This window comes from Pterocles gutturalis, unplaced genomic scaffold (genome assembly GCF_000699245.1).
Source record: "Pterocles gutturalis isolate BGI_N339 unplaced genomic scaffold, ASM69924v1 scaffold740, whole genome shotgun sequence".
NCBI lineage: Eukaryota > Metazoa > Chordata > Aves > Pterocliformes > Pteroclidae > Pterocles > Pterocles gutturalis.
In genome coordinates this window covers 4,686-16,762 of record NW_010142996.1, presented here as the reverse complement: position 1 = coordinate 16,762, position 12,077 = coordinate 4,686, and the positions used below count along the sequence as shown (strand labels likewise).

General features: G+C 44.6%; 1 protein-coding gene across 1 annotated transcript in view; it reads left to right on the top strand.

The window, feature by feature from the left end:
* The window catches only part of LOC104469828 (paired box protein Pax-7-like), a gene marked incomplete at both ends in the record, with an annotated part of 14,122 nt that overhangs the window by 1,116 nt on the left and 929 nt on the right, over nucleotides 1–12,077 (top strand). The window contains 1 exon segment of the mRNA XM_010084539.1: nucleotides 11,997–12,077. This exon segment is cut by the window's right edge and continues 33 nt beyond it. Within this exon segment, the coding sequence (XP_010082841.1) occupies nucleotides 11,997–12,077 (81 nt within the window).

The following is a 12,077-nucleotide window of genomic DNA, read 5'->3' as shown; positions in this document are numbered from 1 at the left end:
CTCCAGGCTTGCGACAGGGAAACAGTCAGTCAATTAAGCAGTGCCTCCAAAACAAAACAGGCTTTTTTTTTTTTTTTTTTGTTCTGTGGTTGTCAGGATAATGAGCTTGATGTGCTCGCTCAGAAGCCAGAAGTTTTTGCTCTTTTCCCCAAGCTGTCTGGGAATGGCCATTTCCCCCCACACCTGGGATGTTCAGTGGTTAAGGACTTTTCCCATTAGCCTTCTTTCCCAAAGAAGTGTTAAACCAGTCACAGCACTGCAGCGGATGTCCTTTCACCTCCCTCCAGCTTGCTGTTGAGAGGTACTGGTTTTTCCTGAACCCGTCATCCCTCAAGATGTGGCTGTGGAGCCTGCAAAAAGGAAATCTAGCGAACTTTAAACTGAGTCTTGTTTTCATCTTAGCCAAAAGACTATGCCAGTGTGTTCAGCAGTGATAGCGTTAATTTGCTAGCCGTGTAGGTTCATAGATAGATGGAGCCTGGGAAAGCGGCTAATTAAGGTGGCTAAGCTACCAGAAGTTGGAACGTGTGAATTCCTCTGGTTTTGTTTTGCGTATTCTGTTTCTAATTGCTCTTACTTGTATAGATGGACATAAGATGTTAAGCGGGGAATAAAAGCAGTTGTTTCTGTGGCAAGCAGAAATAAAGGAGTTCAAGGGAGAAGAGGGTTTAGGTAGCATCTTTTTATGGGATGAGAGAAACCTGCGTTGCGTGAGCATTGATGTGGGCATTCTGGGGATGAAGGGAAAAGCCCTGAAGTGCCAGGGAGTGCAAAAACCAGAGGCAGGTTCTCTCCTTTCCAGGACACTCTGACCTCACTGTGACAAGGCTGGGAGAAAGGAGGGAGGCAAAAACAGAACAGGAAAGCTAAATAAATGAATAAAGAGAACCTTTCTCTCGTCTCAAGCTGTGATCTCCGAATCCCCCTACTTGCTCCCAGGCAGCTTGTGTGGAGGTTCCTGCCAGGGCTCTAGTAGCAGCTGTTCTCTGAGGCACATTCCTGATGGCTTTCTCATTCCGACATCCTGGCAGAGTCAGCTTCTTCCCACCACTTTTAAGCCTGCCGCCCCTTGTAAAATTTTCTGGATATCAGAGCAGATCTTCTACTGGCTCTCGGGACCTACAAACATTAGTCAATCAAGTTCTTGTGGAGAAAAAAAAAAAAAAAAAGAAGAAAAACCACACACATCCACATATGTACCCATCCAGCAGGGAATCTTCTACCACCTTGTAGTTCCTGTCTCAACAGAGTTTTCGAGGCCAAGAAACATGGTTTGGGTCGAAGATGGCTCTAATAACAGTAGGGAGCTGAGATCAGGGTTCCTGGGTGTTAAGTGCCATGCCAACGTCTACCTGTCTATCTTGTCCCCAAGAATCCCGTTTTGCTAATCACTGTACGAGCGCTGCACAGGAATAAACAGGCCTGACTGTCTCTTTTCTTTTTGATCCTTTTCACCTCTCTTTGCTTTACCCTGTGAAGGGTGAACTTACCTAAATCTTGTTTGTTCTCTCTGATACCTGAGTATTCCCGTACCATGATCTCTTCCATGTGAAAAGCTGATAGCTCTGTTAAACTTTATTGGCAGGCCTCAGAGTCTGGCTGGTCACGCAGCTGTCCGGCTAAGTGGAAGTTTGACACGTTGACAGCTAATAAAATTCACAAGCTGAACAACAAGAGGGGGTGGTGGTGGGGAGCAGATCCAAGCTCCGGTTTCTCATCTGCTAGGAAGATCACGGGAGGGTGAGCAGTATTTTTGCAAGGTCACCGCAGTGTCTGTATGGTTGAGATGCAGGATTCCAGCATTCAGACTTCAACACACCCCAAGGTACGAGCCATTAAAAGGTTAATCCCAAACTGAGCATAGCCAGGGACAAAACTGCCATGGATTTCCAGGAGGATGGGGATTACAGCGCCAAATCTGTGCCCAGCGAGGCCACCAGTGGAAATTCCCACTGAATTGTTTTTGTGCAAGGCAAAGTCTTGACTCATGTGTCCGCACTAATTGTCCGGTACTGAACAAATTCTTGCCCATCTGCAAGCTCCCGTTTCCACCCTTCCAGAAAACAAGCTGTTTAATGCCAAGTGTTCATGGATTTAAAAAATTAAGTCTAACAGCTAAGCAATTCATTTAGCAAATTTAATGGAAGCTTTGATTTTGATCTTTAATGTATTTTTGGGTTTTTACAACAGTTTTTGCAGTTATCTAACTGATGAGGTCAAAGTTTTTATATGGAAAAAAACCCAAAATGGGATTCCATGATAATTTTGAAACTTTTCTCCCTGGCATTTCTAGAGAAGGGACATTTTTCAGAACAACCCTTTTCTCATGAACAATTTAGCTTTGTCAGTACAGTGTTTTTCAATAGAAAAATAGGTTTTTTCCAGAAATTCTTGTCTAGGTGTAGAAGTGACTTCTCAAAGCAATGCTGATGTCAAAAGAGGCACCAGGTACATCAGTCATGAGTCTAGGGAGCTGAAACTAATCCTTCTCCAAGATGATCCCATTTTTGGATCTGTTTGCCCAAATGTGTTGCATTTTTAAGGCTAGTTACCAACAAACCCCAGTGCTTATTTCTGTTTCTTCCTTGAACAATACCAACAGAAAGAAATGTAAGGTAAAAACAAAGCAGCGCGTATGCCCAAATTGTCTTCAGGTCAGCACTGCAATCCCAAGTCACTTAGAAATTTGTGCACTGAAAATGTTTTTCACCAACAGACCTTGGTGCATAGGTTCCCATGCAAGCAGCCCATCTCCATTCTTCCTGGTGCTATAATAAGTTAGATGAGGCAGGATCCAAAGTATTATCTCAAAAAGCTTTCCCAGAAATCTACCAAAATCGTTCTGAAAAAATAGATGGCGGCTTTTACTTCTCACCATCACCTAGAGATGATTCAGATGGTCCTGCCACAGGCATTCATACCGGTAACGAGTACATTAATCCCAGTTCCTATGGTTTGGGCAGTGGGTGCTTTCTGGAAATAAATAAGAAATGGGAAGGGGTGGGTGTGTTGTGATGCTGATGTCTGTTATTAATCCCCAGGAAATTCCATGCACTGAGAAACCGTCATTTCAATAACAAAATTAAACTAGACAGCAGGAGTCGCAACCCAGTGCTTTATTGATCATTTTTATGATGGATACCATTGTGATTTCTGCCTGGGAGAAAATAGATGTTTCATTTAATAAAAAGGCTCAGAGCAATTCTGTCTCTGAAATCTCGGTGCATTTCTAGGCTACTCACATCATATGTATTTTATGACACAGTTTCAAACTGTAGTAAACAAACAGCCAGATTCTAGATCGTGCTGCAGTGGCTCAGACATGCCAAATGGAGCACCAGAAAAAGAAGAAATTCCATTCAATTTTGCTTGAAATTTTTCACAAAGCAATTCTGTTCTCGGTGCAAAGAAGCTGAAAACCGCTGTTTACCAGCAGGTTCCAGTCTAGGTTCCAGAAAATACATGGATTTCTCAGGAACTTCTCAGATATCTCTGTTGTGGGCTAGTGGGGACCCCAGCGCTCTTTCACCAGCTGTCACTGTGGTCAAAGGTCCGTCCTGCCCCTTGAGCTGGTGCTTTTTGAAGATGAAGGTATTATCCGAAGGGACAGTGTGGCCGTAAACACGTCCCCCCAGAGCTCGGAGCATTAACTTGAGTCATGCAAAGCCACTGGAGCCTAGTGCTGTTTGCTTGGTGTTTTGCTTCCTGAACTCTTTGAGATGTGTCCAAACTGGCTCTTCTGAGGCAATCCCCCCCTCCCTTAAAGGTCAGCTGAGAATGTTTTCTTTCTTCCTGAGAGTCCAACTACTTTACATTTCTTGTGAAGAGGGCTGCGATGAGGTTATGACACAACAGCTGCCCTGTGTTTTTGGCAGCAGCCGGGGCACTGAGAGGCTCTGCAAAGGAGCCGGCAGTTGAGGCTCTCGTTGGCGGAGGCTGCCTTGGCACGCTTGTTTTCCACGGCACGGGGCCAGCCACGCTCTCGCACACCGGAGCATCCAGATAGACGGGCCCATGGTGAGAACAGCCCCTGGCATCGCGGCAGCAGGTCCGTGAGAACCGCGGTGCCACTGCCGCTGCGTGTGCCCAGGCACGTCGAGGGACCAGCGGTGCGATGCCAGGCAGCATCCAGCTCCCGGGAGAGGTCAGGGCGAGGGTAGCGTGCTGTTGCAGTCAGCTTTAAAGAAGCAGCTCCGCAAGGTAAAACCAGCAAGGGCTGAATGCAAATGAGATGGTGAGGAGGGTCCGGATGCTTCCCCCTCGTGTTTCTTGATGCAGAAGGATGCTGCTAATGAGAGAGAGGTCGGTTACAGCCTTGTAACATTACTTTTCGTTTGTTTAGTGAATCAGTGCTTGATGTTTTTTTTTGCTCTTCTTTCACACCTCTCCAGCCTGAAATAGAAACAGAAATGCAATTGGATTAAAGGAAAGAGTAACCTCTCCACCTCCTAGTCACATAAAAAATAAACAAAAGCAAACTGTGAAGTAAATTGCCAGCTATCCAAACTGCAGTGGCAAGTCTTGTTCCACCTGAGCTCTGTAAAAGCCAGGCATGATCTCTTAACATTGCAGGCACGTCCTATGTCTGTATCTCAGGGTTTGCTTGGAAAAGCATCAGCACTTTTGGTATTCGTAGTAGAATTGCAGTAACCAGCCCCCTTGGAAATAGAAATGTCCCACTGACAGGGGACATAGTCCCAGCTATGTAAGCCTGAGGGCATCTTGCTGGAGAGTCAGCGCTATTTCATTAAGTGTGTTATACTTTACTGAAGATGGAAATGATAAGCCTAATCCTGTAGTCCTTCTGGCAAAGCATTGGTTGAAATCAACAGGAATTAATATAAAATTCAGGACTTGCAGCATAATTTGACGAGACCAGCATGTTTTGTACATGCAGGGCAGGAAATCTGTATGAAACAAATAGAGAAATTAATGTCAGAAAATGCTCCTTTGACCTTGCTGGCTTCTGCAGATGGGGGAATCCATGCAGTTCAGTAAAACATGATTTTTACGTAAAGCTGTGGATTTGTGTGTTGAGATGCAAAACCTGGAATTGACATTTTCAATTGTTTTGTCCTATTCTGCTTCTCTTGATCCGCTTTGGACCAAGGAGCAGAACTGCCAGCCTCGTGGTCACGAGCTGAAAAAGGGATCCCCTAAACAATGTGGTGATGATTTGATTTTCTTACAAAGGACAGAGGGCCCAGAGGCCAAAGCAATGAACGAGATCCCGGTTCCTTGGACGAAGAGGTTGTGTATAACACTGCGCACTCAGCTGGTCTAAATGGAAGTCAGTGGAGTTGCACTGATTTATAGCAGCTGAGTGTCTGTCCCATTGTATTGAAAACAAATAGGGCCTCCCAGAGGTTTTATGAGAAGAACCTTTATCACTAAATTTCCAATCCAACGAGGGCGTGGACCAAAATATTTCTCATATACTTTTCTCATATACCCTGTGCTGAACCTCTGATTCTAGCAGAGCTACAACCCAGTGTGTGCCCAGTAAAGCGAGCAAGTGTGCCATTGCTTGAGCAGCCAGCGCGCGTGGCTCTCCTCTGTTCTCTATCTCTCCAGCTAAGGAGGCTTTCTGTTTACTGGGACACCAATTAAATAGATTCTGTTTGTTTTGCCAGGGTGTTTTAAACTTTGAGCTACTTCATGTAGCGTTTGCACTATTTTTCAAACTCATAGCTTTTTCTTTTGCAAAGAAAATCCTGATAGCAGGAATCGATGTGCCGCTGGTTTGCTGTTAGAGCCCAGCCTATCTCTAGCCCGACAATAGTAGCAAGAAATCTGCTCCCCAACATCTCATTCACCTCCATGAGGTGTGAACATCAAAGCCTGTTCCGAAATGTTTAAATGCAACTCTAACGCCGTTAAGACTTGGCCATCTAGAGTGAAGTGTTCAAGTGGAGAGAAAGCACTTCATAAAACACCCTACCTTGCAGCAGCTTTCTGACAGCAGTGAGCTCATCCTGATGTCTTTCAGCTTCCGCAAGTCTCATTCATCCACAGACGCAGGGTTAATAGAGAAACAAGTAAAACAGAGATTTAATTTTTAAAAAATTTTATTTTAGCAGAATTTGCTCTGACAACTGAAATAATCACTGAGAAGCACTGTTTCTAAAATGCAGAGCTGGAAAACGCGACATTTGCAAACAATCATTCAGAATCCAATAGCTATTTCATTCAATGATAATATTTTTTTAATTTGTGAGTATTATTAACTTTTACTACAGTAAGGGGTAAAGCTGCATCACCGGGCAGGGCTGCGTTTGGAGCTGTGAAGTCATGAGTTCAAACCTGGGCTTAGGGTGTCTCAGTGTGAAAGGGGACAGATCTGCCCCATTTCTCCTGCTTCCCTATCTGGAATATGAAATCTGCTAGCAGCTAGGAAGTCATACTGTGATGATCATTTAAAGGTAGAGATGGCCTTGGGGTTGAAGAAGTGTTTGTGACATGTTTAATTTTTAGACAGGTGCTCAAAGATTAGAAAGAATATTTCTCAAGAGTAAAGTAATCAACGTCACAATCAAATATGTCACTGCTAGCAATAGTTTATTAAAAAAAAAAGGTTTGCAAAAAAAAAAAATTCACACGACAATCTGTTGAAATTCTTCAATAGACTGTTACAAATAGCTAACACCTTCAGGAACAGGGCTTTGCCAGGAGAAATATAGGCTAAATTCATTGGATAATCACATTTGTGAAGAGTCATTTGTTCTGCTCCACTAACCTTGTTTAGTATTTTATCTTAACCACATCACCCACAAGTGACAGAGGCTCAGCATTTTAGGCAGTGGACCAAAGTGTCACGAGATGCAGCCATATCCCTACACACACACAGGTCGAAATCTACCTGCCTAAAATCTGTGCATTCTCACGGGCTTTTTTTCTTGTTTTGTAAAGAATTATCTCAATAACCTCAATGATGCTGGTGTGTCTCTGATATCTGTTTTTCGCACTCCTCAGCACTTGCCCGAGGAAGCATAGTCATCACTAAGCTGTTGTAGGGATTTACAGGATCCCGACTCACTGCACGTCTCAACCCTTTCCCGTCTGGGAGGGCTGACTCTCAGCACCGTCCGAAGGAAGGCATTCGGATGGAGCAATGACTGCTCCTGGTCTCTCATCGCTGTTGCTAGAGTTCCCCTCTAATAGCCTTCTGCGTCAGCCTCCTGGGAAGCCCAGGGTTTCCAGCATTTATGACTAGTGCAGAGAAGGCAAGGTGCTGCAGGGATTTGCCCTTGTTCAGAGGAGAACCTGGAGGGGACCTGATCTGGAAGAGTCGCCTCTATGCAACCTAGGAAGGGACCTCATCTGACTTTGGTGGAATTTTTTTGGTGTGCTTGGGCCATAAATGGCCTTATGATTCTATTCCACCTGGTTTCTGCAGCCTCTTGAGCCTGTGAAAGCAAACACATGTTGCATCTCTTCCATTCTGCTGGATCGCAAAGGCACGGCTTGGCTTTTCCATCCCTGTTTCCATTTACGAGCTCATTTAGCTCATCTATCTTTCTCCAACAGCAAGTCCTGATTAGGCTGAGCAGGAACACAACAGGCTTTCTTTCCCACAGGAGGCTCTTTTTGACCTTCCTTTCCTCTCCTTGTCTGACAAATTGTGGGAGCTGACCCATATCTCAGCGGCTGCGGAGATAATTCAGTCCAGCCCCATCCTGGCAGGCAGCTGTCTCTGCAGCCCTTCTCCGCTGGTTGAGAACAAGTGGCTGGGACATCTCGGGCCAGCCGTTGGCAGGGTTGGGTGCAGGCGTTCAGGTTAAATAAGAACCAGTGCTAACCTTTGCCCCAAACCCAATCTGGGCTTGGAGGATGGGCTCTTCTGAAGTCAGCTGGTTCTGCAAGGCAGACAGTGATGAATTGGGGAGGTTTCTTAGTCTTGCCGTGCCTCCTCCTCCCATCTGTGAAGGGGATGGTGAAGGTAACGGATCGAGTGATATTCTGCGGTGAACATCGAGCGTTCAGGATCCTTGCAGCAGCATCCTTGCTAACTGAGCAAGGTGCACGTGGCACAGGGAGGGACTTTGCTCTTACCTGGACCCTGGGCATGACTAGCACGTGAAGAACCTGTTTGGATATATTCTGCTTTTAAGTTATTTTCCATGAGGGCACTCGTGTATCTCTCTGCTTCCCCTCAGTAGAGCTGAGCAGTTTCTATAACGCGTCTCCTGTCTATTTAATAGATATAATAATAATCATCTTTGGAAGATGATTCACAGCGACAAAAGCCCCAGTTGTCTTTAGCAGGTACAAACTGTTGTTTTCAGTGGCCCATATTGTACATCTATACCCTTGGAAAGCAGAATGTTTACTCAGTGTAGGATCTCTTTGCTGTGCACAGACAAATGAGCAGGAAGAACTTTTTAAGAAAAGTCATGTTTCTGACATGCTGGTTTTTCTGCTCTTGGGTTCTTCACACATCCCTTTTCCCAAGTGCTGGCTACATTTCTTCCAGCATAAAACTCCAGTTGTATGCTTCAGCCCCACCAGCCTCTAGAATGTCTCTACAGGCAGACCAGCAGCTTCAAAACTTCTTCCTCTTCCTCATCTTCTTCCCACCCAGTCTGGTTTTAGCAGCCGTAGCCTTCACCCCGGGCTTAACATGGTGTAACAGGATCCTCTGGCAGGGGGAATCTTTAGTGGCTGATAAAACCTTAACTGTTGTGAAATGAAAGCAGGTTCCCTTTGAAGTGCGCCTCGCGTTACAGTTAGACGCTCTAGCCTATATATTTTAACTACCAATAAAATGATTTATAAGCATAAAGGCCTGAGCCACCTTTAAGGCGGGGGAAGGGAAAGAATTGCTAACGTCATTAGCTGGAATGTATCTTCTTTTTTTTCTGTGGGTTATAAATAAGGGGCAGAATCAACCTGTTTGGGCCATGAAATGTCCCTTCTTCTGCATGGGAAGATAAATCCTATCTTTATTTTTTTTTTTTTTTGTGGAAGGTTTCAGTGTATTTGTGGCTGGATTCTCCAGCCAGGCTCTGTTAGGAAGCGTTACGCTTAAACATCTTGTTGGGAATCTCATTTGGTGCATGTGTATTTGTTATTATTATCATTTATTATTTGTTTTTCCATGATGCTCCAGCTGAGACAGAGATCTTGCTGCGCTGAGTATGGTTGTAAAAAGGATTCAGAGTCTCCTTTTATCTCCCTTAAAAATAAAGGAACTACACACCCTTAACGGGATGTGGAGAGGCCAGATGGGAGGAGTCGTACGCACATGTGTGAATTTTAATTCTGAACAACGAATGCAAGTGTGCGTGTGGGTGCACGGACAACAACCTCACGTGGTGTAACGTAAGACAACACGAATCTTTTCAAAGTTGTGTTTTGATCATATGTTAGCCAAGCCAACTGACAAACCGCCACGAGGAAGCTGAGCACTTGTGGAGATGTTTTTGGAGAAACATGTCCTCTGCTAGACCATCTCACTCCACATGGTTCTTTTGAATTTCTAATCCCAAGTGGATTTGCCAGCATCTGGCTCTTGGTTATAAAAAAGGAACTTTCCCACCCTTTGCGGTGTCGGGAAAGTACCAGAAATCACTGGAGTGGCTTTTATGTTCTTCAAGTTCAATTTCTCTTTCCCCCTCCGTTCCTGGGTTCATAGCTGCTTGGTTGTGTTTTCCCTTCAGGTATTTGAATTTTATATGCTATTCTTAACACTGAGATTTTTTTTTTTTTTCAAGTGGAAGCTCTTCTAGCCTGGCACAAGACCTTTTTCTCTGAAGAGAGAAGGTTTATCTCCTTATGTTCAGCTAACAGAAATACTTAAAAAGGTTTTCTGTCCTTAACTGTGAAAGTGGAAGCAACTATGAGAGGAGGAGCTACGTTCTGTGTCCTTAATGAGCATGAATTGCACATACGTGCACGTGTGAGAGAAGGACAGGACCGTCCTCTTTGCATGACCAGGGCAAACAAAAGTTTATTTATTCATTTGTGTTGCTTACCGCTCCTAGAAGCCGTGCCACGGATTGGGCTGTATAAAAGAGTTGTAAAGTGCCACAGACCTTAACGTTCATTCATTTCTCTCTCCTTAACTCTGTCCTAGATTTTGCTAGTGACTGTTGGTGCCAAAAATGGATACAGAGATTCTGACCTGCATGGACTTTGTCGCTCAATGCAGATCGGATGTAAGCTGACCCATTTCTGTCACGCTTTTGGAAGGTGCTGAGAGGTTACGCTTCTCCAGCCAGTAGTGCAGTGCAGTAGGAACAGGTCTGTAAAAAGACACGTTTGGTGCCAAGGACCTGACATCAGTACTGTATACATTTCAGGGGGCTTAATTTAGACCAACTCTTCCAAAAAAAACGAAACTTTTTTTGTTTGTTTGTTTTCATTGTACGTGGATGTAAATAACAGGGTGTGGTGCAGGACTGCCCAGGACTGGGTCCTTCCTAGCCGTCATCAGCAGGTCACACACGGCTATCATTCAGGTTTTGATCAAACTGCTTCCACAGCACACTAGTAGATGAGTAGAAAGAGCAATAGACTGCGATACAGAGAGCCTCACAGAAATCTGTGCGTGAAGCTCAGCGTCTGCTTGTTTTTGCAGCAAGTACGGCTGCAGTGCATGCGAACTGAGAACCAACACTCTGTTAAATCAGCAGCTCTCAGCGAAAACGTGTTGTGTCGTCATGCTGAGTGAGCTATACGTACCCACAGGTGCCAAGAAGAAAAAGGCAAACTAACAAGTGACTGTTTACAGGGAGACTCAATGTAAAGGCCAGGAAAAGATACTCTGAGATGTGGATCATGTCTGAAGTGCAAGGTGCATCGGACTAAGATTCTGCTCTATCTAGGGAAGAGAGTTTTGGTTTAATTCACAAGCTGTGGGGACAGTTTGGACTGCAGTGCCTCAAACCCTTGTAACCCCAGCTTCTGCTCTGACGTTCAGCAGTTTGGAAGGCTGATGGAGGATTTTTTCCCCCCCAAATGCTTTACACTTGTGATTTTTGTTCCATTTTTTTTTGTTGCTGTGAAATTTAATAATGTTTTCTAACCCTTTAGGCCTCACAAAGTCTAGCAGCTGCATTCTCATCTGGCTTGAAAGCTTATCCGCATACTTCTGAACCCCAAACAGGGATCGGGCCTGAGAGCCTCTCTGATTAAATGAAGTAAACCAAGCCCAAGAGACAGCTTGAGAAGCCCTTTCCACTATGCAGAAGGGAGATTGCCCATGATAAAACACATCAGGGCAGACAAATACATTTAGAAAAATCTCCCCTGGAGTCTTACAGGTAAACTAGCACTGTAGGAAACACGAGCCCAGCTTTGCACATGCATTAATACTGGGTTTATTTTAATACACGGAGATTTAAATTGGCTGCATTACAATTCTTGTGCACTCTGCAGTGCCTCTTGCAAGGAGAGCATGTCTTAGCATACAGACAACAGTGATTTGCTACAGTACAGAGAAGCTAAAAAAAACCCCTGTATTCCCTCTGGTCTGGTTCTATCTATTTAGCTTGTCTAACACAGAAACCATGATGCTAATCTGTCTATTTATCCCTCCTAACAGTGCAGCCGTGTTGCTATTATGGTACTTAATCCTTCAGCATAATTCACATAGTTGTCAGATAACAAGGCAGAATGGCCAGGTGGTAGCTATGCATCTATTTGCTGTGACTCTGTCGGAATACACATGCTAAATTATTCCTCTCCGTCTTGCCCTGCTGCTGATAGCACCCTCCCATGCCCTTAGCAATATCTTTAACAGTTTTAAATGCACATATCTTCACCCAGGAGACAGGGCACTAGCAATATTGTCGTTTGTGAGAAAGTAAACTGAGGAATGGAGAAGAAGATTACTAAAGTCCACGGCAGGCAGCAACTTGAACCTTTTTTTTTTTTTTTTTTGGCCAGTGCTGTCATTCAGGATGCATTTCCATCTGATGCATCAGCAACCCAGTTGAGAAGGGACAACATCTCAGAGTGGAATCACACGTGGTCTTTCCTCTCCCCCATCACAGGTGTGGTTCAGCAACCGAAGAGCGAGATGGCGTAAACAGGCGGGAGCAAACCAACTTGCGGCTTTCAATCACCTGCTGCCG